The sequence below is a fragment of the Dendropsophus ebraccatus genome, chromosome 6 (assembly GCF_027789765.1).
Source record: "Dendropsophus ebraccatus isolate aDenEbr1 chromosome 6, aDenEbr1.pat, whole genome shotgun sequence".
Classification (NCBI taxonomy): domain Eukaryota; kingdom Metazoa; phylum Chordata; class Amphibia; order Anura; family Hylidae; genus Dendropsophus; species Dendropsophus ebraccatus.
This window is the reverse complement of record NC_091459.1, coordinates 27,746,382-27,765,530: the sequence shown is the minus strand read 5'-3', so window position 1 is coordinate 27,765,530 and position 19,149 is coordinate 27,746,382. Positions and strand designations below refer to the sequence as shown.

At 40.8% G+C, this 19,149-nt stretch overlaps 1 protein-coding gene across 2 annotated transcripts in view; it reads left to right on the top strand.

Annotated features, from left to right (window-relative positions):
• The window catches only part of RNGTT (RNA guanylyltransferase and 5'-phosphatase), a 267,991-nt gene that overhangs the window by 99,143 nt on the left and 149,699 nt on the right, over positions 1-19,149 (top strand). For both annotated transcript variants that reach the window (XM_069973561.1, XM_069973562.1), the window contains exon 11: positions 10,208-10,372. In XM_069973561.1, the coding sequence (XP_069829662.1) occupies positions 10,208-10,372 (165 nt within the window). The remainder of the gene's footprint in view (positions 1-10,207; positions 10,373-19,149) is intronic.

The following is a 19,149-nucleotide window of genomic DNA, read 5'->3' as shown; positions in this document are numbered from 1 at the left end:
TGAGCAGTTGTGGTTTTCTACTCGATTGGTTAACAAGGCTTGCTGGAACATCACTCTCGAGTCAGTTTAATATTTGATGATGAGAAAATGAAAAAAGAAATTTACATTGACATGTTAGAAGCGACACAAAATTTGATGTGATGATAAATATCTAGAAGGACGTAACTGCTATACAGCATCATATTGTCTGTTAATTGGAATTGTAGAATGTATAAGCAGAGTTTCTAAATATTAATAGAGTGCATAAGGTAAGTTTAAAGCGACTCTGTACCCACAATCTCCCCCCCCCCCCCAGCCACTTGTACCTTCGGATAGCTGCTTTTAATCCAAGATCTGTCCTGAGGTCCGTTCGGCAGGTGATGCAGTTATTGTCTTAAAAAAACAACTTTTCAACTTGCAGCCCAACGGCCATAGTTTAAAGTATCTGTGCCCTAACTTTGCACCGTCCCTCCTCCCCACCCTCTTTCCTATTCCTCTGTAGTGAACACTGCACAGGTGCCTTAACAATCCAGCCCATGTGGCGTACTGACACAGGTGATGAATAGAAGACAATCTTCCTGGAGCATTCCTAATGATGAGGAGGATGGGGAGGAGGGACAGGGAGGTTGTGCCAGCCTAATGCATACACAATCTAGGCCATGCCCGTTGTGCACAGGGCTGCAAGTTTAAAAGTTGTCTTTTAGGACAATAATTGCATCATCTGCCGAACAGACCCCAGGACAGATCTTGGATTAAAAGCAGCTATCTGAAGGTACAAGTGGTTTGGGGGGGGGGGGGGGGGAGCAGATTTTGGGTAAGGAGTCGCTTTAAGGCAGAACAGTCACCATTCTTTAACTGGACTATTCTCTATAGAAGCCACTTAAAGGTGTGCTCCAGAAAATGTTTTTTTTCTTTCAGATCAACTGGTGTCAGATTTGTATAGATTTGTAACTTAGTACTTATTAAAAATCTCCAGCCTTCCACTACCTACCAGCTGCTGTATGTCCTGCAGGAAGTGGTGTCTTTTCTCCTGCCTGACAGTACCAAATCCAAATAGAAAACCTCTCCTGCTTTGGACATTTCCTGTCACGGACAGAGGTGGCAGCAGAGAGGACTGGAAAGAATACATCACTTTCTGCAGGACATTCAGCAGCTGATAAGTACTGGAAGACAAGAGATTGTTCAACAGAACTAAATTACAAATCTATATAACTTTCTGACAACAGTTGATATTTGAAAGAAATATTTTAACCCCTTTAGAGAGTCCGGCGAAACTTTTTATTAAAGTATTGTATTGCCCCCCAAAAGTTATACAAATCACCAATATACACTTATTATGGGAAATGCTTATAAAGTGCTTTTTTTCCCTGCATTTACTACTGCATCAAGGCTTCACTTCCTGGATAATATGGTGATGTCACTTCCTGGATAAAATGGTGATGTCATGATGTCATGACCCGACTCCCAGAGCTGTGCGGGCTGTGGCTGCTGGAGAAGATGATGGCAGAGGGATGCTCAGTGTCACCCCAGTGCCCTGTATCCCTCAGTGTCCCCCTGCCATCATCCTCTCCAGCAGCCACAGCCCACACAGCTCTGGGAGTCTGGTCGTGACATCACCATTTTATCCAGGAAGTGACATCACCATATTATCCAGGAAGTGACATCACCATGTTATCCAGGAAGTGACATCACCATGTTATCCAGGAAGTGAAGCCTTGATGCAGTAGTAAATACAGGGAAAAAAAGCACTTTATGTGCATTTCCCATAATAAATGTATATTGATGGTTTGTATAACTCTTGGGGGGGCAATACAATATTTCAATAAAAAAAACTTTGCCGGACTTCTCCTTTAAGCTTATGGTGGTGGTCATCTTGCATGTCACTGTTCTTAGATGACACTCATCTACTATTGTAAATCACAGTGTCTGTGCTGGAACAAGACCTTATGTAGAGAGAACATTGAGAAACCTTTGCCCACATGGGAAGATATCTATTCTTAGGATATAATGTAGATGAACATTTTCATAAAACAAAGTTGACATGGAAAACAATGTTAGACCTTGGTCCTACCTGTTGTCATTGTGCTACAGGAGCACAGATGTAATGTAACGAATGACATTTCCACTTACTAATGCACCTATTATCTAGCAGAACCATGCCGTTTCTACATAGAAGACTGTTTGTATATATAGATATGCAGATAAACCCATTTACAGTATATTGCTTCCAAAGTATATTGCTGCTTTTACCAAGGGTATTCGGCCAAAGTTGCTTACTGGGATTTCCCCCCCTCCCCATCAAGCACTCTGCATTCATCTGAACAGAATGTTTCCAAGAATTTCTATTGTAACACATGCGTTCACGAGCCACTAAGGCCTCATGATAATACTTATATTACAGGTCTGTGCAGAGCTGCAATATAGCACCTATAAAAGTCTGGCCAATGCTGTTCCTTCCTTATACTATTTGATCATATGTGGAGATATAATTTTTATTAATAATAATAATAATAATAATAATAATAATTATTATTATTAACTTGTTTTAATTAATTTTATTATATTTTTTATTTTTATTTTATTTTTTATTATTAATGATGATAATAATGTGATAATAAAAGTAAAATATCATAAAATAATATATGATATTATTTTTTTTATTATCTTTTGTTATTTTTAATTTATTTATTTTAATTGTAACGTGCACTATTTGACATCTCATCACAGAGCTTCTCTTCCCTGAAAGCAATGTTGCATTTAAGTAGTATTTTTATTAACAGTTTTTTTGTTTTATACAATACCAAAACATCAATAGCCATAGGATACAGTAAACAATATTAGCATTGCACTCTGAAACATAAGGCAAAACGCGGTCTATGCCAAGGCATCATCAAAATTCCAGAGAACAAAATCTACTTAAAACCTCCAACATTGTCCAGAAACAGTATAAAGGGGTAAGACAAGACAAAAGACACTTAAAGGGAAAAGACATAAGGGAGCGTTATTGGCTCTTAAGGGTGTCCAACCCGTGTGACCCTAGTGTGTGCAGATTCTTTTTCCGCCAGTATATGTCCCAGAGATTCCAGACCTTTTTAAGATAGTCAAGCCTATTAGTGATCATAGCTGTCAACTGTTCCATATTCCTAACATCCAGGATACGCGCATACAAATCATTCCTAGTCGGTACAGCTGTTCTCCTCCAGAATCAGACATCTAGCTGCCGTAAGTATTGTACATGCAGCAGCAATTTCACAGTTTTGCGGCCCAATTTCACAGGGGGCACATTGAATAAATAGAAAACCGGATCCAGGGGGATGTCTATATCGCTAAGTTTCTTTATCAGGTCCCGCACCATTTCCCAGTAGGCAGTAATCGGGGCACGTCCAGTATATGTGCTGGAGAGTGCCCACTCCCCTCCCACATCTCCAACACACCCTGGGTAACGCAGGGTTCAGGGTGTGTAGCAAATCAGACGTGTGGTACCAAAAGAGCATCAGCTTATATTGGTTTTCTTTATATGTCGTACATATGGATGTCTTAGCTGCCCTATCCCATACCACCCTCCAAACAGATTGAGGCAGTTGTCTCCCAAAGAGTGTCTCCCATCTAGACATATACGGATATCTAATATCCTCATCAGGGGGAGGACTCTTCAAGATACAATAGATATCTGATATTAATCCTTTAGTAGAGGTCCCTCCCTTACACAGTTTTTCAAAGTCTGTGGGGAGGGATACCGTATTAGATGCGAAAAGTGCAGTCATAAAGTGTTTAATCTGGAGATACTGGTACTGCACTGCCGGAAGTAGCTCATACTTAGTAGCTAAAGTAGAAAAAGGCAAGAGGGTTCTATCTTTAGGGTTGACAATGTCTGCAAACCTAAACAGTTTGCCGGCTTGCCAAATCCTGGTCATGTTACTGGTCAGACTAGCCGGGAGATCTGGATGAAAGAGAAAAGAGGTCATAGGGGATTTCTTAGAGACTAAGGGAAACTTTTTAGTGCAAGCACGCTATATTTGTCGGAGTGGGCCCTGTAGAAGTGTATTTGGAGTGGCCTATAACAGTGAGTTGGGGTGTACCGCAGCAATCCACAGCTTCTCAAGCATCATCCATTTTGTATAGGCCAAAGGTGCCGACCAGGCCGGGATATGGCGTAAATGGGCCGCCCAATAATAGCAAATCAGGTCAGGCAATGCCAGCCCTCCCAGAGACTTGAGAGCCTGTAAGATATTTTTCGCAATTCTATGCCGCCTATGTGCCCACACAAAACGCAGGATGGAAGCCTGGAGTGCCTTCAGTGCACTCATAGGTATAGGAATTGGGAGGGCCTCAAAATAATATAGAATTTTGGGGAGAATCGTCATTTTAATCGCTGCTATTCGTCCGAACAGGGATATAGGCAATGTATTCCATTTATCCAGTAAGGATCGAATTTCAGCGAATAGCTTAGGAAAGTTATGGGTGTAGAGTGAGGAATATGAGAGTTTCCTTTTTAACATTGGGGTTGAGGTTTATTCTTTGTAAAACACAATTTTCGGAACTATATTTTGAGAAGCGCTGTCCTATACATCCCCAGTATATTAAACAGCCAGTGTTTTGCATAAAACCTATTGGGCTACCTTCTGTATTATATTTATTTCAGAAGCAGATTGCATGGTTTGAAGTCACACTGCAGCATAAACAAGTTGGGATGTGACTGCCCCCACCACTAAAATAGCTGTAAATAATAGGATGTCCATTATAGAGATAACTGTAGGGATGATTCTCCAGAATGAAAGCTCTGCAGTGAAATGAGGCAGGTGAATAAAGAGGAGCAATTTATATCATTTCTCTTAGAAAATAGAATTGGGTATTATAGAAATCGGAGTTATTGAACTCTAATTGTCAGATTCACCAAACCATAATTGAGGCTCACAATTTACAGTCATTCTGCGTTTTTATTAAACCACAAATCCAATAATGTTGGCTGAAGTCATGGAGATGAGCATACGGGCTTTTTCTCCATTGTGCTTCCAAGGAGCAAATTATTTTATGTGAATTTAACCCCTTGCCTTCTAAAGAAATGTGGGCTTGTGAAATCGCTGAACTATGTATGCGACTTTCTTACCTCTTCTGCCATTGCTGGTAGTCTTTGGTGCATTTATGATGCTTATGGATGTTCCGTAAAATCATAATTTCAGCTTTAGAGGATGACCGTTTGTGACAGGTGCAAAACGTGACCCTGATAAATCTCAAGTGTTTCACAGGCATGTCTCATTAGATATGGTAGTGTTAGAAATGCAAACCAATAGGTGTGTCTTGCTTTAAGAGAACCATTACATATTATTGGCCAGGTGGTACCAGACACCTAAATGTCTATATGCTTACAATCTCATCCCTACGGATAGATGTTGCAGGTGTCACTCTCACACAGGCTCCCTATCCCATATCTGTTCCTGGAAGCAGATAGAAGTGGTATTTAACTCTAACTCTATTACATCCCTCTCTTTGGTTCTCTTGTTTGACCAGAGTGCACTAGGTAACCCTTACCCACAGTACAAACCCTCTAAGCACAATGGGATATCTCATTTGTTGGACGCTGCTAAGTGATCTGATCCCTCTGAAATGGAGATGGACAACCCTGCCGGCCTTCATTGATTGGATCGGGAAGGTCAACCAGATTTGTCGCTTTGAGGAGCTTCCGAGTTGGCCTGGCAACCTTGGATGAAGTCACAACACTACCTGGCGTGGTCCTCATCTGCCATTTTTTCCTGTGAGCCTCCAAGCCCAGCCAGGGACCTGTTAGGAGGCAGTGTTTGGTCCTCACTCACCTCTTCCCACCTTCCCTACCCTCCTTCTCTCTTCCCTAGCCTCGTTTCGTCATTTCTCTACCATACTCCTTGCCCATTGTCTTATTTTGTCCCTTTTTTCTCCTGTTCCTCCACCTCTCGCTTCCCCTTATCTCCTCTCTCTTTCCCCTCACCTGTTTCCCCCTCTGCCCATCCTTCTCTTTGCCTCTCTAGAGCCTGTGGGTCTCTTCACCTACCCCACTTACTAGTTTCAGTGCTTTCTTATTATGTATTGGTGGCTTGCATGCACCAATGTCTGACTACCAGCACCCTTTTCACCAGTTAAAGGGGTTATCCAGCGCTACAAAAACATGGCTACTTTCCCCCTACTGTTGTCTCCAGTTTGGGTGGGGTTTTGAAACTCCGTTCCATTAAAGTAAAAGGAGCTTAATTGCAAACCACACTTGAACTGGAGACAACAGTAGGGGGAAAAGTGGCCATGTTTAACCCCTTTAATTACTTAGTCATGTTGTGTCCTACCATTTACACAAGAAAGGAAGCCCCTGCTGCTCTGTTGTAGGCACCTTGTGGTGCAGTCATACTTTAAACCACAGGCACTTTATGCAGCTTCAAATAGCTTCTGTATACAAGGAAAATACATACATATAAATAAATAAATAAATATAATAGCTCTGGCTGTATCCATGTTTTCCAGGCATTTTCAAGGTGTTCCCTGGACAGTATCCTTCCTATGCAAAGAGCGGCCAGCCTGAGGAATACTAGCGCAGATCGGGTTTACTCCTTTCTAATTATTATGCTGTAAAACAAAGCTATACTTACTTGAAATCCGGGTCCAGTCGCCTGAAGGCAGATTTGTGAAAAAAGAGACTTAAGGGAGACCTGTCACCCCCCGTGCCGGGGTGACAGGCTCCCGACCCCCCGTTACAGCCCCCTATACTCACCTGATCCCGCCGGGTCCCGCTTCCTGATCCGGTCAGGTCACGGAGATATTAGCGCTCGAAGCCCGGCGCGCACGCTCACAAGAGAGTCCGTTGCTCATAGAGAATGAATGGGGAGTCCGATGCTCCGTCATTCTCTATGGACATCGGACTCTCTGTGTTAAAGAGGACCTGTCACCCCCGTGCGCGCGCGCTCACAGGAAAGTCCTGGCCAGTACAATGTGTCATGGCACAATGCGTCTGTCAATCAAATGACTGCTTTCTCAGTGAACGTGCAGATGACCGGAAATTCTTGCCTTTGGTCTTAAAACTTTACAGCTGCCTTCAGGGGACCGGATAAAGGTAAGTATAACTTTGTTAGAAATCATAAGAACTGAAAAAAAAAATTATAAATAAAATTTTGAAAAAGAGGGATATTTGAATTTTTAAATACTTTTAAGAACATTTAAAAAGTTATTCTTCTCATACACTTTCCATGCCCCCAAGGGGAATTTTATAAGTAGTCACTCAGTGTAATCAATTTAGTGCATTGATATTGCAATACATTAAATTGACTTATCTGTGATCAGCTAGTGTCTATGGCAGACTGTATAAGCAGATCAATCTTGGCAGCCATGGAGGCCTTCAGAAGGCCTTGGGCTGCTGTGACATTGGATCAGCTTCTCGCAGTCTGACCCCTAATAACACTAATGATGTGTGGCATCTCTGCAGCATTTAAATAGTTAAGTGACCATCATCACAGCAGTTGGTGTCTGCTCTAGAATTCAACCAGCGCCTAAATTCCTGCTGCTGAAGGCTGGGATGTCTCCTCACTGCGCCTTTCACCCCTATCTCTGCTTGAAACTGAGCCTTAAGTAGGGTCAGGGAGGGAAGGGGAGCAAGGAGGTATTCCAGCTTGCAGCAATTTAGGGACTTGGGAAAGCCTTTTTGACACCTATGGAAGCACAGACAGATATATTCAAGGTAGCACGTGTCTCCTTGACCTAAAAGTTTGCAACGTAAATTGCAGCTTCACTTTAACTTATCTTCCCTGATTTTGCTTTTGAGAATTTTACTGATTATAAACATGCACCTCCTTTAAACGCGAGGATGTTTTCATCACAATAAACCTCTAGTAGCAGCCATTGTTAGCTTTATTTTTAATAGTTCCTTGGAGTAGCCTTTTATTTCTAATAAACCAAACTAAGAACAAAAAGTCGTATAATTGTAATCTGTTTAAATAATACAAACATTTTCAGTTTCATAGTACCGCTCATTTCTTCAAAGCTTTCAAGTATTCACATCAAAACGAGTAGAAGTGCAGCTGAAAGGAGTAGGTCATGAATCTTGTTTGGGTTTGGCAATTTAATTTAATGTTACTCTGCTATGCCTGTAGGGGGGCTCGTCGATTTCCTTTCAAGGTTCCCAGTCAGCATTTGAAATGCAAATATTGGCTCTTTTTCACATTGCATTCATTTGCAACATGTCCTCGATGGTATAGCTCTAAAATTCAGCTCCCATCAGCACCACACAAGCTGATGATAGACTCTTCCCCAGCGTTCTCCATGTCTGTTTCTTCTTTGCAGAGTATGGCTCACTAGTGTGGTAGGTAAAACTGCTGTTTTCTCAGCTGTTTATCATGTCGTTTACAGTCATGTACCAAAATTTACATAATACACACACTATTTGATGCTGGCTTTGAGTTTCATGTAGAGTGTGAGGAATCCCCATTGTTCACCCTTAACACCCATAAGGTACTATGACCATTTCCAATCCAGTCACAGACTGGCAGCGGTAGCCATGATCAGAGTAGTGGTGATTGTCACAAGGAGATGGATCTGAAATGTGACAGGCCAACGAGTAAACCTGGAACAAAGGCTGTGGAGACACAAGAAAAGTCCAAAGAACAAAAACAATCAAAAGGTGAATATGGTATACTCGAATCAAAAAATAGAAGCCAGTCACTCAAATATAAGTGGCTGTAGTTGAAATCTCTTTTTTAATAAGCTACCAGAACCTTTATGTCATCATGAGTCAATGGGATGACGGACGTCCAATCCACACAGTGTATAAAATGACGGATGTTATTTGCGCGAATGTCACGATAATAATCATGTCAATTATTTTTGAACGTCTTTTGCAAACAGCTGACATTTTTTTGTTGTTCACACTGTCCTTTCTCAGTTTTTACTTTTAAACTCAATGGACTTTTCAATTTAAAAACTCATCCAAAGGGCAATTAGTAACCCAAGCTAGAATTATGTACCCGCAGCTGTTATTGCACTGACGGGCGGCCCGTCCTCAAAATAACGGCCGTCATTTTAAAAATTGTAAACGGACAAGAAAAAACGTTGTAGGAACATAGCTTAATGCTGCTGTGCAGCTACACATGGAAAGCAATGACCAATCCCAGCAAGGCAAACAGCTAACAGTAGGCCGACAGCAGGAGCCACTGTCCTTAGTAACAGCCATATAAAGCCTTTGACAGCCATTGTCGGGGACTGTGCTGCAGGAACCAGGATTGGTGGGGAATTACGTCTTATGTAGTTATTAATCCATTTATCTCATTTGACAAAGTAGTCTTGTATCATGTTCAGCTCCGACAGTTGTTCCTCACACTTGAGTTGAGTGATTGGCCATAAGGTTATTCTTCTGGATGTCTTTTTCCACTGACATTTTTATTTCCTTCACAATATGTTCTTGTATTATTCCATGTGCTGTGTAGAGGTTTATTTTCAGTTCCATTTGCCTCCATTAATAAGTTATCTTGTGCCCACCAGGTTTATACACTTGACTAATGTAATGTTCTCACTTTATAACGTGTATATAGGAAAGCACTGGGCTATATATAAATTCCGTGCAACTAAGGTCAAATGCGTTTCACCCTTGGGAATCTGGTTGCCGATGGGGCATAGCATTAGAGGCAGATAATGGTATGGCGGCACTGCAAAAAGTCTCATCATAGCATTAAAGCGGTATTCCAAGAAAAAAATACTTTTCCCCTACCCTGTCTTTTAAAATTAATGGCCTATCTCCAGGATATTAGATCAGTGGTTATATGAAACTTGGCACCCCACCAGTAAGCTGTTTGAAAGGACACTGCACTCGTGCACATGTGGTAGGGTCTGCAACGTTTAGTTGTTCTGCTTACAGTCACTTTACAATTACTAGCAGGAGTTCATGATACTACAATATTGATTCTATATATTGGTCAATACTGCATTGTTGATACTACAATATTGACTCATTCACTTAAACAGTACAAAACTTCATTGCCATGTACAGCGTTGGCTGTCCAGGTATAATGGAAATTGTAATATAAAGAATGCTCAGAAATGGGACATTAATGAAGGGGAAAGTAGTTAATTCCTATAGTAAACACCTACACTTAGGTGGACCCAATAGGGATGAGCCAAATTTACAGTACTAGCAAACCATGGCCTACACATAATACTAGTTTTTCTTCTCTATGCTGCTTATCCTTTAGATTGCATTTTAAATGCCCTCTTTGACATTTTTCAGGGACAGCCTGTTGGAGACTGTGACTTTAACATCCGTCTGGCTTGCATTGAAAAGGAAATCATTTTTCCCAGGCATGAAAAAATGAAGACGGGACATATAGATAAAACGCAAGAACCATTTAGTGTACGGAATAAGCCATTTTTTGACATTCATGCAGCAAGAAAGGTACGTGTAGAAATGGAACTAAACAAACAATAATTTCTTTTCCTTCCATGTATAGGATATGTAAATGTATGTACACAGTTGTATTACAGTTAGACATGTATGTAGATTAAAACTGGACTGTGAAACTCTGCAAACACTGATATCTAAATTTTGCATATTCTTCTGTAAGGTTAAGCGACCAGACCATTGTCTCCTTAGCTGCATGTGTAAAATGGAAGCACCGACATCTTGGCTGACATCTTTCTACAGTTAGCTAGCATTAAACAAAACTGCTATCTACTGTAACCATGTTCTCCCCAGTTCAACAATCTACAAATATGATAAACTGCATAGAAATATAAAAATCCTTGTTCATATTTTCTGTGGTATGGCGTGGTAATGCTAAATAATCACTGCTGAGATTGAAAGAAGCACTCCCACAGTTTTTTTTTCTGTGTTTGCCTGCATAGTGCACCCTGACCACCACTTTTCCTGCATCCACATGTCATTACTGCATCTGGGTCATGTGACCTCTGATCGCCACCATCTTGACTTTCAGATTTCAAACTGTAGCCTCTTCTTTGCTCCTCTGCTATCAGTCCCAGGATGCATTAGCACAGCATAACATCAGCTAGAGGCGTTATCATCTCTGCCGGCTGGAAGGACAGCTAATTCATATACAGTATAAAGTATACAGTCAAGAGGGCTGAAATGACATCAAATCCATTATACCTGTATGATAGAAGCTGTATACACAGCATCAGATGGGGTTACCCCATCAAGAACACAAAAATATGTGTATATATAATATATCTAATATAACTGAAGAAAATAATTCCTGGAATATTCATATGGTTGCATAATTAATAATAATAATAATAATAATAATAATAATAATGCTGAACTGCTTCTTTTAGCTTCTTTTTTTTTTGGTGACGTATTGTACTTTGTTAGTGGAATTTTTTTGGTCAATTATATTAGCCCCTTCCTGCTGCTACATTGTAAATTAACTTCGCTGCAGCCTATGCATCATGCTGCAGCGACGTTAATTTATGATGCAGGAGGAGACAGGCCCGGACACTGCGCCTGTGTCATCCATGGTGGGTCCCAGCTGTCAGTGATAGCCATGGATCCGCCGCAACTGTCAGCATCGGAACCGCGCTCCGGTGCTGACAGTTAACCCTATAGATACTGCGGTCTGCATGAAAGGGAGAATTATTGTCTGATTACAATCGGGGCTCTGCGATGTGATCTGGTAGCCATGGACACCGGAACCTTCAGGCTTCTAGTGTTCTGGCTACGAATGCTGGCCGGGAAGGGAGGGAGGGAAGACTGGTGCGCTGCCGTGAGCTTTGCCCCCTCTTCTCTCTCCCCAGCTGCTGTTACAGGCTTCTAACAGTGGTAGGGGACAGAGGAGAGGGGGCAGGCCTAGGGACTTCAGTTAATGGAATCATTATGATCCCCTAAGCTGAAGTTAAAAAAATTACCTTGGCATTGAGGGTGTCAATGACCCATGGTCGTGAGAGGGTTAAGTGATTATTTGCGAAGATTTGGAAAAATGTGCGTTTTCGTAAAGTTTTAAATTTTCTGCTTGTAAGAAAGAATCAGATCACATAAAAAAGTTAAGAATTCACATTTACAATATCTATACTTTATGTTAAAGATATTTAAAAATAATCCTTTTCATTTTTTGTAGGACATGAGAGGACTTAGATGTTTAGCAGCAAATTTACAAATTTTCATAAAACCTTCCAACATATATGTTTTTTTTTCTTTTTATGGGACCAGTTAATTTTTTTAAGTGAATCTAAGAGGGTTGTTTGCTAGTAAGTGCCATACTGCCCAATTTAAAAACTGTAACACAGCGGGTATTACCAGAAGCTTTTAACTCAATAATTACACTTTGTAACACAGTTTTTGTTCCTGAATTCTAACTGTTCTATTTCAGCTGCTCACTTATAACCTTGATATAAAACACCAATATTTCTTTTCTAATTGAACTTTGTTTTTGTGACAATGGCCTACGCTAGTTTTGTATTTTTTGAGATGTAACATAAAATTTTGGCTTGTGTCTATGTTTTATCATAGAAACAGTTAACATTTCACTACAAACATGCAATTGTTAAGAAAGACATAATAACATAGTAAATAAGGTTGAAAGAAGACAAGAGTCAATCAGGTTCAACCTAGGGAAACCCTACTGTGTTGATCCAGGGAATGTAAAAACCCTCATGAGGCAGATAACAATTGCCCCACCACAGGGAGAAAACTCCCCCCCCCGACTCCAATGGCAACCAGATTAATCCCCGGATCAACGTATCAACGGAAATATAATGCCCATAACTTGTAATATTATATTATTCAAGAAAAGCATCCAGGCCTTACTTGAACTTATTTAATGAATCGGCCATGACAACATCATGTGGCAGAGAGTTCCACAGTCTTACCGCTCGTACAGTAAAGAACCCGCGTCGATGCTGATGATAAAATCTTCTTTCCTCTAGACGTAGAGGATGCCCCCCTTGTCATGGTTACAGACCTAGGAGTAAAAAGATTACTACAAAGATCTCTGTACTGTCCATTCATATATTTGTACATTGTGATCAGATCGCCCCTAGGACGTCTTTTTTCTAGCGTAAATAACCCCAAGCTTGATAACCTGTCCTGGTACTGTAACCCAGCCATTCCCTTAATGACCTTTGTTGCCCTCCTCTGCACCCGCTCCAGTTGAGCTGTGTCCTTCTTATATACCGGTGCCCAAAACTGTACACAGTATTCTATGTGTGGTCTGACCAGTGATTTATAAAGAGGCAAAACTATGTTCTCATCTTTAGCATCTATACCTCTTTTGATGCATCCCATTATTTTATTAGCCTTGGCAGATGCTGCCTGGCACTGATCACTAAAGTTTAGTTTACTGTCCACCAATACCCCCAGGTCCTTTTCGGAACCAGTTTTACCCAGTGTTTTATTATTTAGCACATAACTGTACTTATTATTTCTATGGCCCAAGTGCATAACCTTACATTTATCCACATCAAACTTCATTTGCCATTTCACTGCCCAAGCCTCTAGCTTCTCCAAATCCCTCTGTAATATAATATTATCCTCCTCTGTACTGATTACTTTACCCAGTTTAGTATCATCTGCAAAAATGGAGATTCTACTCTGTAGCCCCTCAACAAGATCATTAATAAAAATATTAAAAAGAAGTGGACCCAACACTGACCCCTCTGGTACCCCACTAGTAACTAAAACCCAATCTGAATATGTTCCATCAATGACCACCAGTTACTTATCCATTTGCATACGTTTTCCCTGAGTCCCAGCATCCTCATTTTGTAGACCAACCTTTCATGCGGCACAGTATCAAATGCCTTTGAAAAGTCCAGATACACAACATCCACAGCCTCCCCCAGGTCCAGTCTATAACTTACCTCTTCATAGAAGCCGATCAGATTAGTCTGACAGGACCGATCCCTCATAAATCCATGCTGGTGCTGCGTCATAAGAATATTTTCATTAAGATACACCAGTATAGCATCTCTTACAAACCCCTCAAATACTTTACCTACTATAGATGTTAGACTTACAGGCCTGTAGTTTTCAGGATCACTCTTTGACCCCTTCTTGAATATTGGTATCACATTAGCTATGCGCCAGTCCTGTGGAACAATCCCTGTCGTAATAGAATCTTTAAATAATAGGAATAACGGTCTGTCCAACACAGTATTTAATTCTTGCATGTTTATCAGCTTTATAACGAGTGTATTTCCTGGATTTATGACTGTACTGCAAATCACTTAAATCAGACCCCAAATATAGTCTCACATAATGTTCGCTGTAATACTGTCCTTGGTTCAAAGATCATTATGTCCTGGTGAAAGTGCTCACATTGCTCCTCTGAATAAGCTCCCATTTTCTCTTCAAATTTATAAAGTCGTAGGAAAATACTTCTGCCAAATGTTTCTAAGCTCTGTATGCTATTTAAATTAACTTTAGCTGTGTAAACTAGTTCACTAGTTATACTCTGCAGAACATTAAATTAATTGGTTAGTTCAATGTAACTATATATTTACAGTCACTAAGGTGTTGACTTTGAATGTCTGATTTTTCTAAACACTATTTTTTTTTTAATTCTTTGCCTGTCAGCATTATACTAACAGGCAACTTATTAGCAGAACCTAATAGGCTCCAGTACATGGCACATCTGTAGGGGCATTGGTAGACCCCAAGCCACCATGGAAACGTTTTGGCATCCTGCAGTCATGTTGTGGGGTGTGGTTTACATAGGTAAAACTACATAGTTAGTTTGGTTAGCTTTAGAGATGAGCGATTTTTAAGTATGTTCGGGTTCATCTGCATTTGATTACCAGTAGCCCTAGGCTGCCTGGAAAACATGGATACAACCATAGGCTGTATCCATGTATTCCAGGACTCCCTAGGACTACATCCAACTTCTTCAGCCACTGATAATCTAATGCTAAAAGTTCAAGTCTGGGCAAACACGATCATACATAAAGTTTTTCCATGTCTAGTTAGCATGCCCCACAGGTTAAAGTGAATGTACCATTTTCTTTTTGAATCGCGGCCTGTTTCCCGCGTACGGCGCCATGCTATTTCCGGGAAGGGGTGAATCAATTGAGGAAATCCCTACCCCTCTATGATCCAGCTCTGTTGATTGTAATGGAGCCATGTCATAGAGGGGCGGGGATTTTCTCCAACTGGGGGCTGGTCGGCCCGCCTCCAGTGCTTCACCTCCGGATGGTGCCTGGGAATCGGGCCGTGGTTCAACAAAAGGCACTTGGCACTGGTGTCGTTCTATCTTTTTGAAAATCCTAAAGCAAATGTACTGCTGGTATATTTGCTTTAAGGGGTTGGTGTTAATACTGGTTCCACTATTGCTGAGGGAAGCAGCTGCTATTCACGGATCTCCCTGCCGCCTCCTGAGCTGTTCTCAGGCAAAACAGTAATGTCCCTTCCACCTGCTCGAGCACAGTTCAGGTACTCAGTAGGGTAGTTAAACAACATCTCCATTCATCGAGAAAACCAAGAAGTCTGCAATTAGAAGCTGTCTTACACAGGACTTGATACTATTAGCAGTCTGATCTTGTCAGACAAATCCGTTTTTAATATTTCTAATTTCACAGATCAGTAGCTCTACCGCTGAAAGGAAAAAAGAAAGTTTAGAAACTTTAATTGTATGACAGAGAACAAGAGCCGAGACTATAAATTCTCAGTTATCATCGAAAATCTATTACTTTTTTTTTTCACCGTTCATGTTGACATGACAACTTACCATTCCTAGGTTGCTAGCTGTCATACAGCCAAGCTAGAAAATTAGTTCAAGTCGTGGTTTTATAACGATGTCAGTGTCTCCTCAGTAAGGAACAATTGCCTGAAGATACATATCAACCTCCTTAAGAGCAGGCAGGATCGGTAAAGATGGCAGATTACTTCTAAATGATGATCATATTTCATCATAGTAAATGGCAAGACCGACCATAGATAAGGACGAGTAAAGACATTGTTTTTTTCTTATCGGCTAGATGTAAAATGTCTTCTTTTTTTTCCGTGAAGTATCTGCCGGCTGATAGAGGTTATTTACTTGTCTATATTGCTGAAATCTGTGTATAGGGAGGTTCCAGTTTATAGGTCCCATCTGGACATAGGGTCATAGTAACAGTGAATGTAATGCTTTGGGACTCCTTTATTAGGATATGTGCCCACTATGGAATTGGGGTAGAAATTTCAAGCAGAGTCTGCACAGCGGTTTCCGCTTGAAGTTCCACCTGTCCCATAGACCCAATTATATTTTGAAGCTGAATTTTTTTCCTTTCTAAAAAGCTGACATTTTAATGCAAATTGCGCCAAAGAAATTGACTCTGTAGCATGCAGCAGTAAATATTGTATTGTGTAGGCACTTCTTATGTCTACCTAACTGTTTACATTTTTTTTTTTTTATAGAATTAGTAGCATTACTAAATAATGCACAGAATTAAAGAAAACACTTGAGCACCATTTATTTGAAATCTGGGCCAAGTATCAGAAAATGACAGTTTGTGAATATATTTTGTCCATACGAAACAACATTTTTAAATATTGTAAATTTTACAGTACCTACAGAAATGTGCACTTGTAACTGTCATTTAAAATATTACATAGTACAAGGATTTTTAAGAAACTCTGTAATAGGTTTTATTAGGCAAAAAGGCCTCTTTCTGTACTGGTTTTCAGCATCCCCCCCCCCTTCTATGATCACAGAGGAGCAAAGTAAAGATGGTTTTGTTGAGTCCATTATAACCTATGGAGGGGGAGGGGTCAAGGGGAATGAGTCAGCAGGAAGAACAGACAAGCAGATGTACAGTTTGCAGACTGTCTGGGCACATAAAACACTGGATTCACAGGTCAGAAATGTCAGTGCTTGCAGTTTGCAGGATGATATGCTCGGCAGGGCTGCCTTTCCTCCTCTCCATGCTCACTCACCCCCCTTGACCCCCTCCCCTCTCCATAGACCATAATGGACACAAAAAAAAAAGTTTCTTCTGAAGTGAGGGGGGAGGCTGCAAAACAACTTTTTGAGTACAGAAGGAAAAACTTTCTTAAAATCGCTTGTACAATTTAGATTTGTTCATATTTATTTATTTCTGAAAAATGACATTTAATGACAGTTACGTTTACTGAAAAAGTAGTAGATGCTCCCAGCAGATGTGGTTGGTAAGTCCACTGTAAAGGAATCTAAGCATTTATCTTGATAGTGTCAAAGGGATCTGGTCCACTGACTGTACCTAGGGCTTATTTTGGGAGTAGGGCTGATATTTCAAACATACTCCAAAAAGCCCTCAACATGAAACTAGGTCTTATTTTTGGGGTAGGTCTTATTTTTAGAAACGTGATAAACGTGGTAGATTGACAAAATAAAGGAATTTGTTTCCTATATGTGTCCTTATTATAGTTGAATTCCATCACAGTCTAACTGGAGACAGACAGAAAATATTTCTGGTATATACCATTCGGTGTAATCATTTACTGTACTTGCTATTATTTTAGAAGCCTGTAACATGGATGTATATAATTTCATATATTAATCAAGTTGGTCTACTTTGCAATCAGATTTGTTTAAATGCAAAAATTATCCAGGGATTTCAATTACTTTTATTTTTTTGCTGGCGTTTTAGTTTGTGAAAAAGCTGTGTCCCCTGCACCTGCTTCTTTGTTGACTGCACAGGTGTCTCATGAAAATCCTTGCAATTATCTAGGTTATGCGAAGTACTGGAGTGTGAAATGACAGATGTTTTACTTAATAATTGTCATTTCTACTCGTAGACACGGGCTACACGTAGACTTTTTTTGTAGTGTGAGTTTCCAGTTGTGATTTTTAGTTTGCTTTATCGATTTAATTAGAAATATGCAAAAAATAAAAAAAATACATGTCTAAAATGGTTAACACATGCAGAAAATGGTAGAATAGTAGATAATACAGCCTCATGTGACCACCGTGTAGATAGGACATATACCATAGGGAACACCAACAAAGCAGGTGTAAAATACAATACCGCTTCTGTTGGGATCTGCAGAGGTAATCATACCTAATGTGCAGAAAAACATGTAGGGGCACATGGATCATTGTTTTTGTGCCATTATTCTTGCATATATTGGGTTTCTGTACAGGCCGTAACATTTTTAACATTATTTATGAAGCAGTTCGAGCTATTTAGCAGTTTATGCTGGCTGTGCGTTTTTTGAGTTTTTTTCCGCCCTATGGGGGCGTGGTCTTTAGGTTAGATACTTTTTAAAGGGGTAGTGTGGGGCTAAAAAATTATTCACAGAATAACACACATTACAAAGTTATACAACTTTGTAATGTATGTTATGTCTGAATCGCCCCCTTCCCGTGTCCCACCACCCCCGCCCGTGTACCCGGAAGTGTGTGGTGCATTATACATTACCTGATCCATGTCGAGGGCCGTCCGCCATTTTGTGCCAAACGTCATCTTTGAACGGACGGCCGAATCCCTGCCGCCGCCCCCCCTCCGCTGCGTTACAACTGTGCTCAGCCAATCACGGCTGATGACGCGGCCGCGTCATCAGCTGCTCAGCCGCGATTGGCTGAGCATAACTGTGCACAGCCAATCGCGGCTGAGCACAGTTGTGACGCGGCGGAGGGGGGACGGCGGCAGGGATTCGGCCGGCCGTCCGAAGATGACGTTTGGCACAAAATGGCGGACGGCCCTCGACACGGATCAGGTAATGTATAATGCACCACACACTTCCGGGTACACTGGCGGGGGTGGTGGGACAGACATAACATACATTACAAAGTTTTTATAACTTTGTAATGTGTGTTATTCTGTGAATAATTTTAAGTCATTTTTCTTGTTTTTCACAAAAATAATTGAGCAGCAGCAATACAGTCTATTTTTGGGTGGACAGCGCAATATGCCTGACCATGGAATGGAGCCTATGGGACTGCAGAAATTTAAGCGGGAGGGCCGAGGGGGGGGGGGGGGAGCGATGGAGTCCATGGCAAGTTATCCGCATCATTTCCTTAGTGTGCACATACCCTAATAGTTAACATAAATTCTCGCTGGTGGGTACAGTTTGCTGCGGACACATGGGTGATCTACCTCAAATTCTGCAAAGGTACATTTATTGTAGATATACTGCTCTTTTTTTCCTGTCCACTTTATATCCAAGAAAAATAATGCTAACAAATCCATGCACATTCCACTCTAGAACTTGGTGTGGTGCAGATTAAAAAAAAAGTCGTACTATGCAAACGTTGTGTATGCATGCGG